Source organism: Ambystoma mexicanum, chromosome 3q (assembly GCF_040938575.1).
Source record: "Ambystoma mexicanum isolate Mex_15411 chromosome 3q, UKY_AmexF1_1, whole genome shotgun sequence".
Taxonomy (NCBI): Eukaryota; Metazoa; Chordata; class Amphibia; order Caudata; family Ambystomatidae; genus Ambystoma; species Ambystoma mexicanum.
In genome coordinates this window covers 1269606225-1269627079 of record NC_090926.1, presented here as the reverse complement: position 1 = coordinate 1269627079, position 20855 = coordinate 1269606225, and the positions used below count along the sequence as shown (strand labels likewise).

General features: G+C 55.4%; 1 protein-coding gene across 18 annotated transcripts in view; it reads left to right on the top strand.

Moving 5' to 3' along the window:
* Window positions 1-20855, top strand: part of CACNA1A (calcium voltage-gated channel subunit alpha1 A) — a 2932691-nt gene that overhangs the window by 2005310 nt on the left and 906526 nt on the right. For all 18 annotated transcript variants that reach the window (XM_069604327.1, XM_069604317.1, XM_069604315.1 and 15 more), the window contains one exon: window positions 19664-19804. In XM_069604327.1, the coding sequence (XP_069460428.1) occupies window positions 19664-19804 (141 nt within the window). The remainder of the gene's footprint in view (window positions 1-19663; window positions 19805-20855) is intronic.

The window sequence follows — 20855 nt, the reverse complement described above, 5'->3', positions numbered from 1 at the left end:
GTGAGGTCCATCAAGTCCCTCCTCGGAATGATGTCCTCTTGCATCTACCTCATTCCCATGTGCAGGCTCCGGATGCGCCCGTTGCAGGAGTTCCTGGACGCGCGCTGGATCCAAACGACGGGCGGCTTCCAGGAGAGGATCACACTCGACGAGAGTTTCCGCCGAGCGGTCCGGTGGTGGGGCACCCGCGCGCATCTGACGGCGGGCATGGACTTCCAGACCCCAGACCACCAGGAGACAGTGACCACGGATGCCTCCCTGGAAGGGTGGGGAGCGCACACCGAGAATCTGCACGCGAGAGGCCTCTGGCTCCCGACGGAGAAGACCCTCCATTTCAACGTCCTGGAGCTCCGGGCAGTGTTCTGGGCCCTCAGGTCCTTCCTTCCGTCCCTCAAGGGCAAGGTGGTGAGGATCTTCACCGACAACACCACCACCATGTTTTACATCAGGAAACAGGGCGGAACCAGGTCCCCAGCACTGTCCAAGGGGGCGCAGGACCTGTGGCATTGGGCAGTCGGCCAAAGGATGTTTCTGGTGCCGTTTCATCTGGCAGGGATAAAAAACACCATCGCCGACTCACTCAGCAGGGAGCTGCGCTCGTGCCACGAGTGGGAACTACGGCAGGATCTAGTGGATCGCCTCTTCCGACGGTGGGGCACACCCCAGATCGACCTGTTCGCGAAGGCGACGAACTCCAAGTGCCGGAGGTTCGCCAGCAGGTTTCCCCAGGCGAGGAGCATGGGCGATGCTTTCTCGTTCCCCTGGGAGGGACTGTTCCTCTACGCGTTCCCTCCTTTGCCACTGCTAATCCGGCTCGTCAACCAGCTCAAGAGGTCACGGTGCAGGACGATCCTCGTCGCACCTGCGTGGCCGAGGCAGATATGGTTCCCGGACCTTCTGGACTTGTCAGCGTCCCCGCCAATCAAGCTGCCGGTGGACGCGGATCTACTCTCCAGGGAAGGAGGCGCCATCCTCCACCACGACCCGAAGTCGCTGAACTTGCAGGCCTGGCTCCTGCAGCGCTAGAGTTTGGAGGATACGACATACCGGCCGACTGCAGGGAGGTTCTTGCAAAGGCCAGGGCGTCCTCGACTCTTAAATGCTACGGACACAAATGGAAGAGGTTCTCTGTCTGGTGCCACGCACAGAAGATTAACCCTCTATGGATTACGGCTCCCCAGGTACTGCCGTACCTGCTGATGCTGGCCAAAGCTGGACTGGCACACGCGTCCATCAAGATTCATCTTGCTGCGATCTCCCGATACACCAGAACCACGGGCCGGACGTCCCTGTGGTCTCATCGTCTGGTTGAAAGAGTTCATGAAGGGACTGTTCAGATCGTTCCCGCCGGTGAAGGCGCCGGCCCCGGCGTGGGAGCTCAACGTGGTGCTGACCAAGCTCATGGGACCTCCGTTCGAGCCTCTGCACTCGGCCCCGTTGAAGTTTCTGTCGTGGAAAACAGCGTTTCTTGTGGCCATCACCTCCGCACGACGGGTGGGAGAGATCCAGGCCCTTTCCTGCAAGGCCCCGTACTTGACTTTTCACGACACGAGGGTAGTGCTCAGGACGCACCCCTCCTTCATGCCCAAGGTACCGTCGGACTTCCATCTCAACGAACCCTTGGTGTTGCCTGTGTTCTTCCCGTCGCCTTCGTCGCCGGATGAGAGGACTTTGCACTCGCTGGATGTGGCTAGAGCGCTGAAGTTCTACGTGGACCGCACAAAGTGTTTTCGGAAGACGTCACAACTCTTTGTGAACTTTGGATCTGTCAATCAGGGGAAGGCTCGCTCGAAGGCTTCCATTTCCAGATGGCTCTCCGGCTGTATCATGTACTGTCATCGGTTGGCAAACCGACCGCTGCCTGGCCGTCCGAGAGCCCATTCCACCAGAGCGATCGCAGCTACCACGGCGTTCCTTTCTGGTGTGCCCCTGCTGGACATATGCAGGGCTGCTACGTGGAGGTCGACGCACACCTTCACGAAATTCTACTGCGTCGATCGGGATTCCAGGGAGGAGTCCAGGGTCGGCCAAGCAGTGCTGCGCAACCTGTTCGCCTGAGGTGAGCCTGGTGAGGAGGTAAGATGCTTAATGTTGAGTTTGATGTAATGCTTAATGTTGAGCCTTTGCCACCTCACGTGGTTGTGCGTGTGTGTACTGCTATGTATTCTTTATTCATGAGCATGTGAATCCATGCCAGACCCCATGCTGGAGAAGGAACACGTTACTTACCTGTAACTGTTGTTCTCCAGCATGGGTCTGGCATGGATTCACATGCAAACCCTCCCGCCTACCCCTCTGCGGCTCTTCACTTGGTCATACTGCCACTTCACGTGCTTCCAAATCTGAAGATGGCTGCCAGAGGCGGTGCTTAGGTAGAGGGCAGTCATTGGCTGTGGTCAGTATGACGCAGAGACCAGTGATTGGTTGTTACTACGAAAGACAGATCAGAAACGAAACTGATACTGGTTTTTTCTTTACCGAGGATTCCCAGCCTGACGACGGGGAATATTCATGAGCATGTGAATCCATGCCAGACCCATGCTGGTGAACAACAGTAACAGGTAAGTAACTTGTTCCATACGATCCCCGATGCAATATCCGGTGCCAACGCATAGAGTCGGATGAAGATAATGTGGAGCTGCGCTGTGTCCTCTGGCAGAAAGGTTTCGAAAGAACAGCTGCGCTGGGATAGGGATATCATAGATGAGGAATCTGATGAGAGGAACATCCATCAGAAAGAACATTACTGATAGGTAATTCATTTGTTATTCACAAATAGGTTCCTCCCAGTCACTGCCCTGTTTTGTATTTACACTCATTCTCTTTTAGGATCAGAGTCATTCCCTTCACTGATTTGCACTGTTCCCACAATCCTTCTCTCGCCTTCTGTTTCAGAAGCAGGCTCCTCCTACGGACTGTCCTGTACTGTCTCTTGCTAATCTTATTTTAGTGGCAGATTCTCTCAACCCAGTGACCAGTCCTGTCTGCAGCTCCTATTCTTTCAGGCTAGGTACCTCCCATTAAGTGCACCATTCAATCCCCCATGCCTTCTATTTCAGGAACAAGTTGTTCCAACAAAATCACTTGTACTGTCCCCTTACCGTTTTCAGAAGCAGTTTCCTCTCACTCACTGCCCTATACTGTCCCAACGACTTCAGTTTTAGGAGCAGATTACTCTCACTCACTGCCTTGTACTGTTACCCAACCCCTTCTCTTTCAGTGCAGGTCCCCTACCACTTACTTCTGTGTAATGTCTTCCAACTTCTTTAATAGATTGCATTCTCCCACAGATTCCTCATCTGATAGATATCGTCTGCATTAATGGACAGGCTCCTTCCTACCTAGCAGATAAGATATCTTGTTATCTCCCAACTAGATCACATAGTTCCAAGAACAAGAATGTACTTATGGTTCAACACTCCCGCTGAGGAGTTTAAGGAGCAAATGCTCCAACGTTTCCCGGATTAATTCCAAACCTTCCAGCCATCACCTCTTTTGTGTTACATAAGTTCTCCAGCATGGGGTCTGGCATGGATTCACATGCTCATGAATATTCCACCAATCACTGGTCTCTGCGTCATACTGACCACAGCCAATGACTGCCCTCTACCTAAGCACCGCCTCTGGCAGCCATCTTCAGATTTTTACCGCACGTTCATGTGTTGGGATCCTCGTGCTATTGCTCTCGAGCGTTAGTGCTATTTTTCGCGCTTTTTCACAAAAAACTTCGATTCTTTCGGTCAAAAGAGCCTCAAGCTCCACCGATCCTACATCCGATCAACGGGGACCCGTGTCGGATTCATCTGTGCCCCTCAAGGGTGAAGATTTCGTCGAGCTACGCTTCGGAGGACTCCAGAAGCTTCTCAGGCCCGGTCTCGGAGATGGCCCAGGAGAAGGGAAGCTCGACGCCCGGAAAGCTGTTCAGGGTCTGCCCTGGATGCCAGCTGCAGAACGTCTTCAAGGAGGACGAACACTCTTTCTGCCTTTACTGCCTTCATGAGGACAAGACGCACGTGGAGAAGGACTGTGCGTTTTGCGGCAACATGTCGGAACGGACCATGAAGGCCCGCCATCAACGTCTCGCCAACTGGCTGGAGGGAAAGAGCCCGTCTGGCGAGAAGAAGAAGAAATCCGAGCGGTCTTCTAAGACCTTTGAGGGCGCCCCGGCGACGGGGGCCCAACATAAGGCCAAGCACCGCGAGTCCGCTGGCACCGGGAGCGCTGAACGGTCGGGCTCTACGGGCGCCAGGCAGGGCGCACCCTCCCCGGCACCATCAACCACGAGCCAACGCTCTGGGTCGGGTAAGAGGAAGGCCGAGCACCCGGCGAAGCTCCTGGAGAGGCCCCGGTCGAGCTCTAAGGCAGAGGAGGAGCGTGGCAGTGCCCCCTCCCTCAAGGATAAGGCGGTGAGCGCACCTAAGGTGGTGAAGGCCTTGATCCATCCGACCAAGCCCTCTATCGAAACGGTCGCGGCGGCCCTGGCTCAGCCTGTGGTGGCTACACCAGTGGTGGCGACCTCAGGGCCCAGAATCTCCCTGCCTCCGCGGAGGGAGTCTTCCTTTGTGCCCATCGATAGGACCCCCGTGAAACCCTCCGTGGGGAAGAAGAAGGGGGGGCAGGGCGTCGTCGTAGATTCGGCCTCAACCTCAGAAGAGGAGCTGATCGAGGTCTTAAGCCACGGCCTAGGCGTGGAAGAAGGCCAGCCCGTCGGAATGGACCCCGACGCAGGTGACGACGACGACATCGTCGAGGATACCGACGGGGCCCCTGCTCGCCCGTCGGATTCCCCTCTGCCAGCGCCGCAAGACAACTCGGCGGCCATTTTGTTGGCCATACAGTCCTTATGCTCCGAGATAAGGACGAGGCTACCGTTACCGACGGAGGAACCTCTCCCGTCGGGGGATCCAGAACCGGGACCTTCTGGTGTTCCCCCTACCAAGAAAAGAAGGATCCATCCACCACCTCCTTTTCAACCGTCGCGCCCCGTCCAGCCCTCCTCCCCGTCCACCCGAGGGGATGATACGGGGACTGACACGGCAGCGACGGGTACGGACGACGAGGCATACGACGAGGATTTTCCGTCGTCGCCTCCCACCAGGGCTTCTCCGCCCGACGAGATCGGATCTTTCCACTCCATGATCAAGCGGCCCGCTCGTCGTCTCAAGAGGCCTACAGAGGACGAGGCAAGTCTGGAGGACCCCGCCGTCGTCGCCAAGGAGGTCAAGGCGGCAAAGCCTCGTCGAAACAGGATTGAACCGGCCGTGGGGTCGGGCCCCGGTGGGAGGCCGGCTGGCGAGCTTCGTCAGCGTGTGGGAGTCCATCTCCACCGACCGTTGGGTGCTGGACGCCTTGGCCCGGGGCCACGCGCTCGAGTTTCAAAGAAGGTGCCCGCGCGTCCCCCCCGTGGCCAGGAGAGAGCTTCACGTCTCTCAGCTTCTCCTGGAGGTAAAGGCGTTGCTCAGGAAGGGCGCCATCGAACTCGTCCCAAAGAGGCTTCGGGGCTCCGGAGTTTACTCGAGATACTTCCTCGTGAAGAAGAAGACAGGAGGATGGCGCCCCATCCTAGACCTGCGACGTCTGAACAAGTTCATCAAGGCACAGAAGTTCCGGATGGTCACCCTCCAGCACGTCCTGGGTCAGCTGGAGGAAGGAGACGTCCTGTCGTCGTTGGATTTGGAGGATGCCTACTTCCATATTCCCATCCTAAAGGGGCACCGAAAATTCCTCAGGTTTGTGGTCCAAGGGCGTCACTACCAGTTCAAAGCCCTCCCCTTCGGACTACGGTCGGCACCCAGGGTATTTACCAAGTGCCTTGCACCGGTGGCGGCGCAGCTGCGCCGCGAGGGGATCCACGTCTACCCCTACTTGGACGACTGGCTCATCCGAGCCAAGACGAGGCAGCTCGCCGTGGAGCACACGGCAAGGACCGTCCAACTTCTCACGGACCTGGGATTCTCCGCGAACTACGCCAAGTCCCACCTGGTACCCGCGCAAAACGCACTGTTTCTGGGAGCGAAGCTCGACACAGTGTCCCTTCTGGCCTCCCCGTCGGAGGAAAGGACCAGGTCCATCCTAGGCAAGGTACAGCGGATGTTGGTTTCCGACGCGGCCAAGGTGAGGTCCATCAAGTCCCTCCTCGGAATGATGTCCTCTTGCATCTACCTCATTCCCATGTGCAGGCTCCGGATGCGCCCGTTGCAGGAGTTCCTGGACGCGCGCTGGATCCAAACGACGGGCGGCTTCCAGGAGAGGATCACACTCGACGAGAGTTTCCGCCGAGCGGTCCGGTGGTGGGGCACCCGCGCGCATCTGACGGCGGGCATGGACTTCCAGACCCCAGACCACCAGGAGACAGTGACCACGGATGCCTCCCTGGAAGGGTGGGGAGCGCACACCGAGAATCTGCACGCGAGAGGCCTCTGGCTCCCGACGGAGAAGACCCTCCATTTCAACGTCCTGGAGCTCCGGGCAGTGTTCTGGGCCCTCAGGTCCTTCCTTCCGTCCCTCAAGGGCAAGGTGGTGAGGATCTTCACCGACAACACCACCACCATGTTTTACATCAGGAAACAGGGCGGAACCAGGTCCCCAGCACTGTCCAAGGGGGCGCAGGACCTGTGGCATTGGGCAGTCGCCCAAAGGATGTTTCTGGTGCCGTTTCATCTGGCAGGGATAAAAAACACCATCGCCGACTCACTCAGCAGGGAGCTGCGCTCGTGCCACGAGTGGGAACTACGGCAGGATCTAGTGGATCGCCTCTTCCGACGGTGGGGCACACCCCAGATCGACCTGTTCGCGAAGGCGACGAACTCCAAGTGCCGGAGGTTCGCCAGCAGGTTTCCCCAGGCGAGGAGCATGGGCGATGCTTTCTCGTTCCCCTGGGAGGGACTGTTCCTCTACGCGTTCCCTCCTTTGCCACTGCTAATCCGGCTCGTCAACCAGCTCAAGAGGTCACGGTGCAGGACGATCCTCGTCGCACCTGCGTGGCCGAGGCAGATATGGTTCCCGGACCTTCTGGACTTGTCAGCGTCCCCGCCAATCAAGCTGCCGGTGGACGCGGATCTACTCTCCAGGGAAGGAGGCGCCATCCTCCACCACGACCCGAAGTCGCTGAACTTGCAGGCCTGGCTCCTGCAGCGCTAGAGTTTGGAGGATACGACATACCGGCCGACTGCAGGGAGGTTCTTGCAAAGGCCAGGGCGTCCTCGACTCTTAAATGCTACGGACACAAATGGAAGAGGTTCTCTGTCTGGTGCCACGCACAGAAGATTAACCCTCTATGGATTACGGCTCCCCAGGTACTGCCGTACCTGCTGATGCTGGCCAAAGCTGGACTGGCACACGCGTCCATCAAGATTCATCTTGCTGCGATCTCCCGATACACCAGAACCACGGGCCGGACGTCTCTGTGGTCTCATCGTCTGGTTGAAAGAGTTCATGAAGGGCCTGTTCAGATCGTTCCCGCCGGTGAAGGCGCCGGCCCCGGCGTGGGAGCTCAACGTGGTGCTGACCAAGCTCATGGGACCTCCGTTCGAGCCTCTGCACTCGGCCCCGTTGAAGTTTCTGTCGTGGAAAACAGCGTTTCTTGTGGCCATCACCTCCGCACGACGGGTGGGAGAGATCCAGGCCCTTTCCTGCAAGGCCCCGTACTTGACTTTTCACGACACGAGGGTAGTGCTCAGGACGCACCCCTCCTTCATGCCCAAGGTACCGTCGGACTTCCATCTCAACGAACCCTTGGTGTTGCCTGTGTTCTTCCCGTCGCCTTCGTCGCCGGATGAGAGGACTTTGCACTCGCTGGATGTGGCTAGAGCGCTGAAGTTCTACGTGGACCGCACGAAGTGTTTTCGGAAGACGTCACAACTCTTTGTGAACTTTGGATCTGTCAATCAGGGGAAGGCTCTCTCGAAGGCTTCCATTTCCAGATGGCTCTCCGGCTGTATCATGTACTGTCATCGGTTGGCAAACCGACCGCTGCCTGGCCGTCCGAGAGCCCATTCCACCAGAGCGATCGCAGCTACCACGGCGTTCCTTTCTGGTGTGCCCCTGCTGGACATATGCAGGGCTGCTACGTGGAGGTCGACGCACACCTTCACGAAATTCTACTGCGTCGATCGGGATTCCAGGGAGGAGTCCAGGGTCGGCCAAGCAGTGCTGCGCAACCTGTTCGCCTGAGGTGAGCCTGGTGAGGAGGTAAGATGCTTAATGTTGAGTTTGATGTAATGCTTAATGTTGAGCCTTTGCCACCTCACGTGGTTGTGCGTGTGTGTACTGCTATGTATTCTTTATTCATGAGCATGTGAATCCATGCCAGACCCCATGCTGGAGAAGGAACACGTTACTTACCTGTAACTGTTGTTCTCCAGCATGGGTCTGGCATGGATTCACATGCAAACCCTCCCGCCTACCCCTCTGCGGCTCTTCACTTGGTCATACTGCCACTTCACGTGCTTCCAAATCTGAAGATGGCTGCCAGAGGCGGTGCTTAGGTAGAGGGCAGTCATTGGCTGTGGTCAGTATGACGCAGAGACCAGTGATTGGATATTACTACGAAAGACAGATCAGAAACGAAACTGATACTGGTTTTTTCTTTACCGAGGATTCCCAGCCTGACGACGGGGAATATTCATGAGCATGTGAATCCATGCCAGACCCATGCTGGTGAACAACAGTAACAGGTAAGTAACTTGTTCCATACGATCCCCGATGCAATATCCGGTGCCAACGCATAGAGTCGGATGAAGATAATGTGGAGCTGCGCTGTGTCCTCTGGCAGAAAGGTTTCGAAAGAACAGCTGCGCTGGGATAGGGATATCATAGATGAGGAATCTGATGAGAGGAACATCCATCAGAAAGAACATTACTGATAGGTAATTCATTTGTTATTCACAAATAGGTTCCTCCCAGTCACTGCCCTGTTTTGTATTTACACTCATTCTCTTTTAGGATCAGAGTCATTCCCTTCACTGATTTGCACTGTTCCCACAATCCTTCTCTCGCCTTCTGTTTCAGAAGCAGGCTCCTCCTACGGACTGTCCTGTACTGTCTCTTGCTAATCTTATTTTAGTGGCAGATTCTCTCAACCCAGTGACCAGTCCTGTCTGCAGCTCCTATTCTTTCAGGCTAGGTACCTCCCATTAAGTGCACCATTCAATCCCCCATGCCTTCTATTTCAGGAACAAGTTGTTCCAACAAAATCACTTGTACTGTCCCCTTACCGTTTTCAGAAGCAGTTTCCTCTCACTCACTGCCCTATACTGTCCCAACGACTTCAGTTTTAGGAGCAGATTACTCTCACTCACTGCCTTGTACTGTTACCCAACCCCTTCTCTTTCAGTGCAGGTCCCCTACCACTTACTTCTGTGTAATGTCTTCCAACTTCTTTAATAGATTGCATTCTCCCACAGATTCCTCATCTGATAGATATCGTCTGCATTAATGGACAGGCTCCTTCCTACCTAGCAGATAAGATATCTTGTTATCTCCCAACTAGATCACATAGTTCCAAGAACAAGAATGTACTTATGGTTCAACACTCCCGCTGAGGAGTTTAAGGAGCAAATGCTCCAACGTTTCCCGGATTAATTCCAAACCTTCCAGCCATCACCTCTTTTGTGTTACATAAGTTCTCCAGCATGGGGTCTGGCATGGATTCACATGCTCATGAATATTCCACCAATCACTGGTCTCTGCGTCATACTGACCACAGCCAATGACTGCCCTCTACCTAAGCACCGCCTCTGGCAGCCATCTTCAGATTTTTACCGCACGTTCATGTGTTGGGATCCTCGTGCTATTGCTCTCGAGCGTTAGTGCTATTTTTCGCGCTTTTTCACAAAAAACTTCGATTCTTTCGGTCAAAAGAGCCTCAAGCTCCACCGATCCTACATCCGATCAACGGGGACCCGTGTCGGATTCATCTGTGCCCCTCAAGGGTGAAGATTTCGTCGAGCTACGCTTCGGAGGACTCCAGAAGCTTCTCAGGCCCGGTCTCGGAGATGGCCCAGGAGAAGGGAAGCTCGACGCCCGGAAAGCTGTTCAGGGTCTGCCCTGGATGCCAGCTGCAGAACGTCTTCAAGGAGGACGAACACTCTTTCTGCCTTTACTGCCTTCATGAGGACAAGACGCACGTGGAGAAGGACTGTGCGTTTTGCGGCAACATGTCGGAACGGACCATGAAGGACCGCCATCAACGTCTCGCCAACTGGCTGGAGGGAAAGAGCCCGTCTGGCGAGAAGAAGAAGAAATCCGAGCGGTCTTCTAAGACCTTTGAGGGCGCCCCGGCGACGGGGGCCCAACATAAGGCCAAGCACCGCGAGTCCGCTGGCACCGGAAGCGCTGAACGGTCGGGCTCTACGGGCGCCAGGCAGGGCGCACCCTCCCCGGCACCATCAACCACGAGCCAACACTCTGGGTCGGGTAAGAGGAAGGCCGAGCACCCGGCGAAGCTCCTGGAGAGGCCCCGGTCGAGCTCTAAGGCAGAGGAGGAGCGTGGCAGTGCCCCCTCCCTCAAGGATAAGGCGGTGAGCGCACCTAAGGTGGTGAAGGCCTTGATCCATCCGACCAAGCCCTCTATCGAAACGGTCGCGGCGGCCCTGGCTCAGCCTGTGGTGGCTACACCAGTGGTGGCGACCTCAGGGCCCAGAATCTCCCTGCCTCCGCGGAGGGAGTCTTCCTTTGTGCCCATCGATAGGACCCCCGTGAAACCCTCCGTGGGGAAGAAGAAGGGGGGGCAGGGCGTCGTCGTAGATTCGGCCTCAACCTCAGAAGAGGAGCTGATCGAGGTCTTAAGCCACGGCCTAGGCGTGGAAGAAGGCCAGCCCGTCGGAATGGACCCCGACGCAGGTGACGACGACGACATCGTCGAGGATACCGACGGGGCCCCTGCTCGCCCGTCGGATTCCCCTCTGCCAGCGCCGCAAGACAACTCGGCGGCCATTTTGTTGGCCATACAGTCCTTATGCTCCGAGATAAGGACGAGGCTACCGTTACCGACGGAGGAACCTCTCCCGTCGGGGGATCCAGAACCGGGACCTTCTGGTGTTCCCCCTACCAAGAAAAGAAGGATCCATCCACCACCTCCTTTTCAACCGTCGCGCCCCGTCCAGCCCTCCTCCCCGTCCACCCGAGGGGATGATACGGGGACTGACACGGCAGCGACGGGTACGGACGACGAGGCATACGACGAGGATTTTCCGTCGTCGCCTCCCACCAGGGCTTCTCCGCCCGACGAGATCGGATCTTTCCACTCCATGATCTCCAGGGCTTCCGAGCTTTTCCAACTCTGCCCTGAGGAGAAGAAAAAGGAAGGCTTCCTTTATCAGCGGCGCGAGGCCAAGAGGAAGACGGTCCTCGCAGTGCCTCTGTTGGACGACATTTGGGATGAGGGCCTTTCCCTCCTCAAGAACCCTTCCACGACGCCAGCTAGAAGAGACCGGTACGAGAAAAAGTACCGGGTCCCGGACACGGCCCCCCTATGCCTCCGGGCGCAGCCTACCCCGGACTCCGTCGTCTCCGCGGCAGCCAGGAAGAAAGCGGGGGGGGGTGCGGCCTCCACATCGACTTCCCCGCCGGATGGCGAGGGAAAGAAATTGGATGCTATGGGACGTAGAGTCATCTCGTCGGCAGCGACGACGATTAAAGCGGCCAACGCCTTGGCTATCGTGGCCCGCTACGACAGGGAGCTCTGGTACAAGATAGCTCCCCTGCTGGATTTTCTGCCGGACGACAAGAGGGCGGAGGCCCTGGAGATCCTGCAGGAAGGTGAGGTGGCCTCGGACCACGCCATCACCGTGGCGACGGACATCGCCGACACTGGGTTCCGCCAGCTGGGCAACGGCGTTTGCCTTCGACGTCGTGGATGGCTCAAAGCTACGGACTTTCGGCAGGACGTCCAGACCAGAGTCCTGGACATGCCCTTCGACGGGAACAACCTGTTTGGGAAGACAGTGGACGATTCCCTTCAGGCCATCAAGGCGGATACTGAGACGGCCAGGGCCCTTGGAGTCCTGCAGCAACGACGAACGCCCTTTCGGAGCGGCGGAGGCAAGGGCGCCTCCAAAGGTTCCGGCGGCGGTTTCGCTTCCTACCGTCAAGCGGCCCGCTCGTCGTCGCAAGAGGCCTACAGAGGACGAGGCAAGTCTAGCGGACCCCGCCTTCGTCGCCAAGGAGGTCAAGGCGGCAAGGCCGCGTCCAAGCAGGATTGAACCGGCCGTGGGGTCGGGCCCCCACCGAAGCACCCCGGTGGGAGGCCGGCTGGCGGGCTTCGTCAGCGTGTGGGAGTCCATCTCCACCGACCGTTGGGTGCTGGACGCCCTGGCCCGGGGCCACGCGCTCGAGTTTCAAAGAAGGTGCCCGCGCGTCCCCCCCGTGGCCAGGAAAGAACTTCACGTCCCTCAACTTCTCCTGGAGGTAAAGGCGATGCTCAGAAAGGGCGCCATCGAACTCGTCCCAAAGAGGCTTCGGGGCTCCGGAGTCTACTCGCGATACTTCCTCGTGAAGAAGAAGACGGGAGGATGGCGCCCCATCCTAGACCTGCGACGTCTGAACAAGTTCATCAAGGCGCAGAAGTTCCGGATGGTCACCCTCCAGCACGTCCTGGGTCAGCTGGAGGAAGGAGACTTCCTATCGTCGTTGGATTTGGAGGATGCCTACTTCCACATTCCCATCCTAAAGGGGCACCGAAAATTCCTCAGATTCGTGGTCCAAGGGCGTCATTACCAGTTCAAAGCCCTTCCCTTCGGACTACGGTCGGCACCCAGGGTATTCACCAAGTGCCTCGCACCGGTGGCGGCGCAGCTGCGCCGCGAGGGGATTCACGTCTACCCCTACCTGGACGACTGGCTCATCCGCGCCAAGACGAGGGAGCTCGCCGTGGTCCACACGGCAAGGACCGTCCAACTCCTCACGGACCTGGGATTCTCCGTGAACTACGCCAAATCCCACCTGGTGCCCGCGCAAGTCGCACTGTTTCTGGGAGCGAGGCTCGACACAGTGTCCCTTCTGGCCTCCCCGTCGGAGGAGAGGACCAGGACCATCTTGGGCAAGGTGCAACGGATGTTGGTGGCCGACGCGGCCAAGGTGAGGTCCATCAAGTCCCTCCTCGGGATGATGTCTTCCTGCATCTACCTCATTCCCATGTGCAGGCTCCGGATGCGCCCGTTGCAAGAATTCCTGGATGCGCGCTGGATCCAGACGACGGGCAGCTTCGAGGAAAGGATCAAGCTCGACGAGAGTTTCCGACGAGCGATACGGTGGTGGGGCACCCGCGCGCATCTGACGGCGGGCATGGACTTCCAGACCCCAGCCCACCAGGAGACTGTGACCACGGATGCCTCCCTGGAAGGGTGGGGAGCGCACACCGAAAATCTGCACGCAAGAGGACTCTGGCTCCCGACGGAGAAGTCCCTGCATATCAACGTCCTGGAGCTCCGTGCAGTGTTTTGGGCCCTCAGGTCCTTCCTTCCGTCCCTCAAGGGCAAGGTGGTGAGGATCTTCACCGACAACACCACCACCATGTTTTACATCAGGAAACAGGGCGGAACCAGGTCCCCAGCGCTGTCCAAGGGGGCGCAGGACCTGTGGCATTGGGCCGTCGCCCAAGGGATTTTTCTGGTGCCGTTTCATCTGGCAGGGATAAAAAACACCATTGCCGACTCACTCAGCAGGGAGCTGCGCTCGTGCCACGAGTGGGAACTACGGCAGGATCTGGTGGATCGCCTCTTCCGACGGTGGGGCACACCCCAGATCGACCTGTTCGCGACGGCGACGAACACCAAGTGCCGGAGGTTCGCCAGCAGGTTTCCCCAGACGAGGAGCATGGGCGATGCTTTCTCGTTCCCCTGGGAGGGCCTGTTCCTCTACGCGTTCCCTCCCTTGCCTCTGCTAATCCGGCTCGTCAACCAGCTCAAGAGGTCACGGTGCAGGATGATCCTCGTCGCACCTGCGTGGCCGAGGCAGATATGGTTCCCGGACCTTCTGGACTTGTCAGCGTCCCCGCCGATCAAGCTGCCGGCGGACGCGGATCTACTCTCCAGGGAAGGAGGCGCCATCCTCCACCACGACCCGAAGTCGCTGAACTTGCAGGCCTGGCTCCTGCAGCGCTAGAGTTTGGAGGATACGACATACCGGCCGATTGCAGAGAGGTTCTTGCAAAGGCCAGGGCGTCCTCGACTCTTAAATGCTACGGACACAAATGGAAGAGGTTCTCTGTCTGGTGCCACGCACAGAAGATTAACCCTCTACGGATTACGGCTCCCCAAGTACTGCCGTACCTGCTGACGCTGGCCAAAGCTGGTCTGGCACACGCGTCCATCAAGATTCATCTTGCTGCGATCTCCCGATACACCAGAACCACGGGGCGGACGTCCTTGTGGTCTCATCGTCTGGTGAAGGAGTTCATGAAGGGACTGTTCAGATCGTTCCCGCCGGTGAAGGCTCCGGCCCCGGCGTGGGAGCTCAACGTGGTGCTGACCAAGCTCATGGGACCTCCGTTCGAGCCTCTGCACTCGGCCCCATTGAAGTTTCTATCGTGGAAAACAGCTTTTCTTGTGGCCATCACCTCCGCACGACGAGTGGGAGAGATCCAGGCCCTTTCCTGCAAGGCCCCGTACTTGACTTTCCACGACACGAGGGTAGTGCTCAGGACGCACCCCTCCTTCATGCCCAAGGTGCCGTCGGACTTCCATCTCAACGAACCCTTGGTGTTGCCTGTGTTCTTCCCGTCGCCTTCGTCGCCGGCTGAGAGGACTTTGCACTCGCTGGATGTGGCTAGAGCGCTGAAGTGCTACGTAGACCGCACGAAGTGTTTTCGGAAGACGTCACAACTCTTTGTGAACTTTGGACCTGTCAATCAGGGGAAGGCTCTCTCGAAGGCTTCCATTTCCAGATGGCTCTCCGGCTGTATCATGTTCTGTCACCGGTTGGCAAACCGACCGCTGCCTGGCCGTCCGAGAGCCCATTCCACCAGAGCGATCGCAGCTACCACGGCGTTCCTATCTGGTGTGCCCCTGCTGGACATATGCAGGGCTGCTACGTGGAGGTCGACGCACACCTTCACGAAATTCTACTGCGTCGACCGGGATTCCAGGGAGGAGTCCAGGGTCGGCCAAGCAGTGCTGCGCAACCTGTTCGCCTGAGGTGAGCCTGGTGAGGAGGTAAGATGCTTAATGTTGAGTTGATGTGATGCTTAATGTTGAGCCTTTGCCACCTCCCGTGGTTGTGCATGTGTGTACTGCTATGTATTCTTTATTCATGAGCATGTGAATCCATGCCAGACCCCATGCTGGAGAAGGAACAAGTTACTTACCTGTAACTGTTGTTCTCCAGCATGGGTCTGGCATGGATTCACATGCGAACCCTCCCGCCTACCCCTCTGCGGCTCTTCACTTGGTCATACTGCCACTTCACGTGCTTCCAAATCTGAAGATGGCTGCCAGAGGCGGTGCTTAGGTAGAGGGCAGTCATTGGCTGTGGTCAGTATGACGCAGAGACCAGTGATTGGTGGAATATTCATGAGCATGTGAATCCATGCCAGACCCATGCTGGAGAACAACAGTTACAGATAAGTAACTTGTTCCTCATCCCAAGTGGGACGGGTATGCACAGTCATGGGACCCGAGCCTGCAAGGCTTAGAGACCCAAGCTAATCCATACTGATGACGCCCAATGCGGCCCAAACATGTCTGGGGATGCTTGTGGTCCCGTGCAGAAGGGATATGTCCTAGCGGGTCGGGCTGGACTGCCCCTTTTGGAGTGGGACCAAGCATGATTTTGATATCACCTTTCCCCTTCTACAATGACTTGGCAAGATGAAGAACGATGGTCTGGAGGATTGCATAGAGTAATGCCAGAGGTTAGGATTAATTCCAAACCTTCCAGCCATCACCTCTTTTGTGTTGCATAAGTCAACCCGACTGGGACAGGTATGCCCCGACGTGGGTCCCGAGCCTGCTGGTCCTAGAGACCCAAGCTACTCCTCACTGATGATGCCCAATGACGCTGAAACATGTCTGTGGATGCTTCTGGTCTCGTGCAGAAGGTATGTGACCTAGCAGTTCAGGCTTGACTGCCTGTTTTGGTGTGGGTCCATGCCTGATTTGCATATTGTCTATCCCCTTCTGTAATGGCTCGGCAGCATGAAGAACGACGGTCAGAAGGGTTTCCCAGAGCGATGCAAGAGGTTAGTATTAATTCCAAACCTGCCAGTCATCACCTCTTTTGTGTTACCCAACTCTGCCAGAAGGCTGCAGTGGGTACTCCTTTGGCCTTGATGCAACATGTGAGTGAGGCACCAGTTGCGCTTAGAGCTTCTGGCGCCATGGTGACCATGTCAGGTCCTATGCCCTTGAGCTCAACCTCGATGACTACAAAGCCGATACCAGCGCCAGTGGACCTCGAGGCACTGGCGCCGAGAGGCCTCACCTGAACGATCCCGTCGGCGCCGGTGGTTGAGCGTTCTTTTGTCCCTAAGTCTCGATCGGCATGCTTCGACTCCATGAGGTCGATTTACGACGACGAGGGCTATCAGGTCCATGTCTCGGGAGGATAGCTTAGGGGCAATGTGCTCGCCTTGGAAGCAAGACGACACGGAGCACCACAGGTTCAATCCCCGGGCCCGCGCTTAGAAACCTCTGGGTATTAAGCACGTTATAAATAACCTATCATATCATAACCTTTCGTTTTGGTTTGGAGCCAATGAGCGGGCGAGTTGGGGGCAACAGTTTTTTAACAGACTAGGCAGATTTGCTGGCCCTGGCTGAAGGTCTGCATTCTGGACAAAGAACTGCAGACTGAGACAGCATTACACTTTAATGCGGCTATATCAGACCCCCATTAGTACATGTGGCAAAAGCCATGTTCCACATTGGCTGTGGATGCTGAACTTACTAAAAAGTACAAACCGGCTCAGGGAGACTTAGCCCTCCTGTCATCTCCCTCTACACCAGAAGGTCTGATGGTTCAATCCACTACAGTGAGCTCTAGACCGGCCCTATCTACCGCCAACCTCCACACGGACAGGGAGTCCAAGAAAACGGATGCCCTGGCAGAGAAAATATTTGTGTCAGGGAGATCATGGCTCTGAAGGCAGTCAGTGCCTCCTGCCCCTTTGCTAAATACTCCCATGGGCCGCAGAGATTTGTAGCTTACCTCCACAGTCAGGGTTCTCACCTAACTCCAAGTCAAGCTCCTGAACATAGAATTTGACGGTGAGCACCTGTTTGGCCCAAAAGCCGGCGAGTCTCTGGAGAGATGTAAGAACTCCAAGTTAGCTGCTATGTTGCTGGGCCTAATTGTTCAACAGCCAACCAAGCAATCCTTCAGCTTCTCCTTTAGAGGTAAAGGTTACAGGCAGTATGTCCCGTTTGGAAAGAAGGCACAGCTCCCACCAGCCAGGCAAGGTCCCAGACGTGGCAGAGGGTCCTCTGGGGGCCAGCAGACTGTGGCAGCAGTGGCTGGGATGAGGGCGTCCGCTGAGCCACTTTGAGTTCTCCCCACAAATGTCTCCAGTTGGAAGGAGAGTTTCCAAACACTGTGATAGGTGGAAGGGCGTCACTTTTCCGACCCTGGGCCTTCCAGCTCATCATATTGGGTTACTGTCTACCTTTTCTTAAAAGACCCAAGATAGACACCCAAGGTCCTACCCAGCAACTGGAACAGAAGCGCCAGGAAGAACTGAGAGGCCTGTTGTTAAAGCGTGCAGTGGAAGAGGTAGGTGCCACCTGAGGACAGAGGATCGTGCTGGTATTCACAATACTTTCTGGTACCCAAGCTCTCAGGAGTTTGAGGAAGTTCTAGACCACCATGATCTTGTTCGCGCTAGACAGGCGAGGAGAAAATGATACTGGGAACTCCTGGAAATGTCCATCTGCCCACCACGCCGGCTTCCTCAGAGGCCGAACCTTCTTTCCCAACAGAAGGTCAGGTGCTCCACCCCAACCCCGAAGTCCCTCAACCTACACGCGTGGCTCTTGAGAGGACTTATCGACCTTCAGATAAATATGGTCATGGGTGTGGCTACTTTCACTGGACTGCAAAGGGGTGTGCCAGTGAAAGAGATCTATCGGGCTACTGTGATCTGTGACAAAATGCGTCATCACTCCACATGTCACAAAACACTGCTGTCTTGACATGGTGCCGGGTGCTGATGCCCAATTTGGAAGAGCAGTGTTACAGAACTTTCTGATTTGAGACTCCTCCCACCCCCTCCATATGCTGTACTGCTTTCGGAGTCTATCAGATGAGGAATCGGAGGGAAAATGCAATCCATTGAAAGAGAAATTACTTACCAGCAATGTTCTTCCTATGGATTCTTCTCCCACCGATTCCTCATTGCCCTCCCATCTTGCCCCGCTATGAAAGTGGTCTGTTGTTGTATGATGGTGTCTTTCCACGAGTGGGACGACAACTTAAGGTTGTGACGTTTGATTTGTTAGGGATGTTTTGGTGCTCTGCTGATTGTGTACTGTCAGGCTTTTGCTCACAGTACAGTGTCCGTTCCTCACAAAAAAGAATCTTTAAAAACTTCTTTTTCGACTTTCCTTAAGCCGAATCCTTTGTATTCTTCCTCTGTGACTGCTGAGCTCAGGGGAAGAACGGTGGGGATATGGATGAATAATACCTGCAAACGTCACCTCCGGAGTCGAGGAGTGATGCTGCCGAGTCAAGTTGGAAGGATGGTCAACGGCGAGCAGTACTACGCCCTGGTCAAAAGGTTTCCAAGCAGCTGACGGTGGCAGGGATATCTATCAGATGAGGAGTCCGCGGGAGAAGAATCCATGGAAAGAATATTACTGATAAGTAATTTCTCATTCTCTATCATGAACATGTTCCCCAACACTCCCTGTACTGTGCCTATATATTCAGTGTCAGGAGCATATTCCTCCCACTGATATGATCTGTACTATTTCACCACTCCTTCCCCTTCAGGAGCAAGTTCCCTGCACTGTCTCCACACAACCTCCACTTTCAGATGTGGGACCCTCCTCCTCACTGTCCTGTACTGTCACATAGTCTTTCTATGTTAGTTCCAGCCTATTGGTCTGTTCTGTCTACCTAACTCACTCTTAGGTTCTGTCTCTCCTTTTCTTTCAGGATCAGTTTTCTCGCACTCACTGGCCTGTACTGTCTCCACACTCCCTCAGTTTCAGTTGCAGATTCTTCCCATTCACTGCCCTGCACGTTCGCACGTCTTTATCTTTCAGGAGCAGGTTCCTCCCACCCACCACCCTGTTCTGTCTACCCCCTACACTTTCAGGAGCAGGTTCCCTGATCACTGCCCTGCACTGTCTCGTGCTCTTTCTTTTTTAGTGATAGGTTTTTTCAACTTATTGGCCTCTTCTGTCTCCCTTTCCGCTCACTCGTTTTCTGCCTACTGCTCATTCTCTTTAAGAGCAAGTTCCCCAACACACTGCTCTATTTCAGGTGCCCAATCATCTCACTCACTCTCCTGTTTCAGGTTCTTTCAATTTATTGGCCCATTCACTCTTCCCACCGACTTGCATTTTTCTGCCTACTTCTCTTTTTGGGGGAAGTTCCTACCACTCATTGGCCTGTTTCAGGAGCAGCTTTCTCTCACTCACTACCCTTCTCTCACTCGCTACCCCGTTTCAGGAGCAGCTTTCTCTTACTGACTACCCGATTCTGTCTTATTTTTCATGTCTTTTAGGGGCGAGTACCTTGTCTACGAGAAGCACAATGAGGTGAAAGCCCAGAGACGAGAGTGGAAGAAGTATGATTTTCACTATGACAACGTGCTTTGGGCACTCCTCACCCTGTTTACGGTGTCCACAGGAGAAGGCTGGCCACAGTAAGAAGACGGAAACGTGGGCATTTTATGCACGTGTGACCTCAACAGTACCTGTGGAAATAGAAAGGCTTACTGCTTTTGTATAAAGAGGAGGGTCACTTTTTTGTTGTGTCCATAGCATGTTGTATATCCTGATTTACTTGTGCTGTCAGGGAATGTGGCATGATTCTTATCCAGTGCTGCTGTTTTGAAGCATGTTACTTCTTTACTACCTCCATAATTCACACATGTGAGAGTCAGAGGGAGCTAGAATCTCTGAATTAGCAACACACCTGAGTGAGGCCCCTCTCCTCCAATGCTGAGATCCTGTTGGGAAGGGTTGTCAGCTCTTACTTTCAATTCTAATTTTTCACTATAGAAACATTAATATTTTGATTGTCTATGTGAGATGTACTCAGGCCAAGATTGTCAACAACACACTTTTTTATTTGATTGGGGCATTTTACAGAGAACTAGACCACATCTCTCTCTGTATGGGAGTTTGCACCAGGCGGTCATAGAAGCTTCTCTGGTGTACACTGTACTAATGTGCTGTTTTCTCATTAACCCTATACATCTGAGTGGAAGGTGGTTTCTTAGGCAAGGGCCTGTGAATAGTTTCTGAATCCCATCTTTTATGTAGTCCTGTCCAGGTCAGCTGAGTCCGCTGTTCAAATACACCAGACCCATGGAAAGAGTAATAGCGGTTGCCTTTGCCTCCACCTACTCTCCGCCTCCTACTCCTGCAGCGGACTCCCACCCTGACACAGCCTTTGCTAACTTCAATCTCTCTATCTCTAACACCCTTGATACTCTTGCCCCTGTCATGAGGGTCTGACTGAATCCTTCCAAAAGGTGCAACTCTTGGTACGACTCCCAATCTGGCTGCCCTGAAATACAACTGTAGGGAAGCTGTGCGCAAATGGAATTTGTTTGGCAGACCCTCTGACAAACTGGCCTGTCGCCTCCTTCAAAGACAATATCGACTGCAGCCACACCAAGAAAAGAGTCTTTATTCAAGCCTGCATGTCCGCGGCATCAAACAACACGGCCAAACGTTTTATAGTCTGTA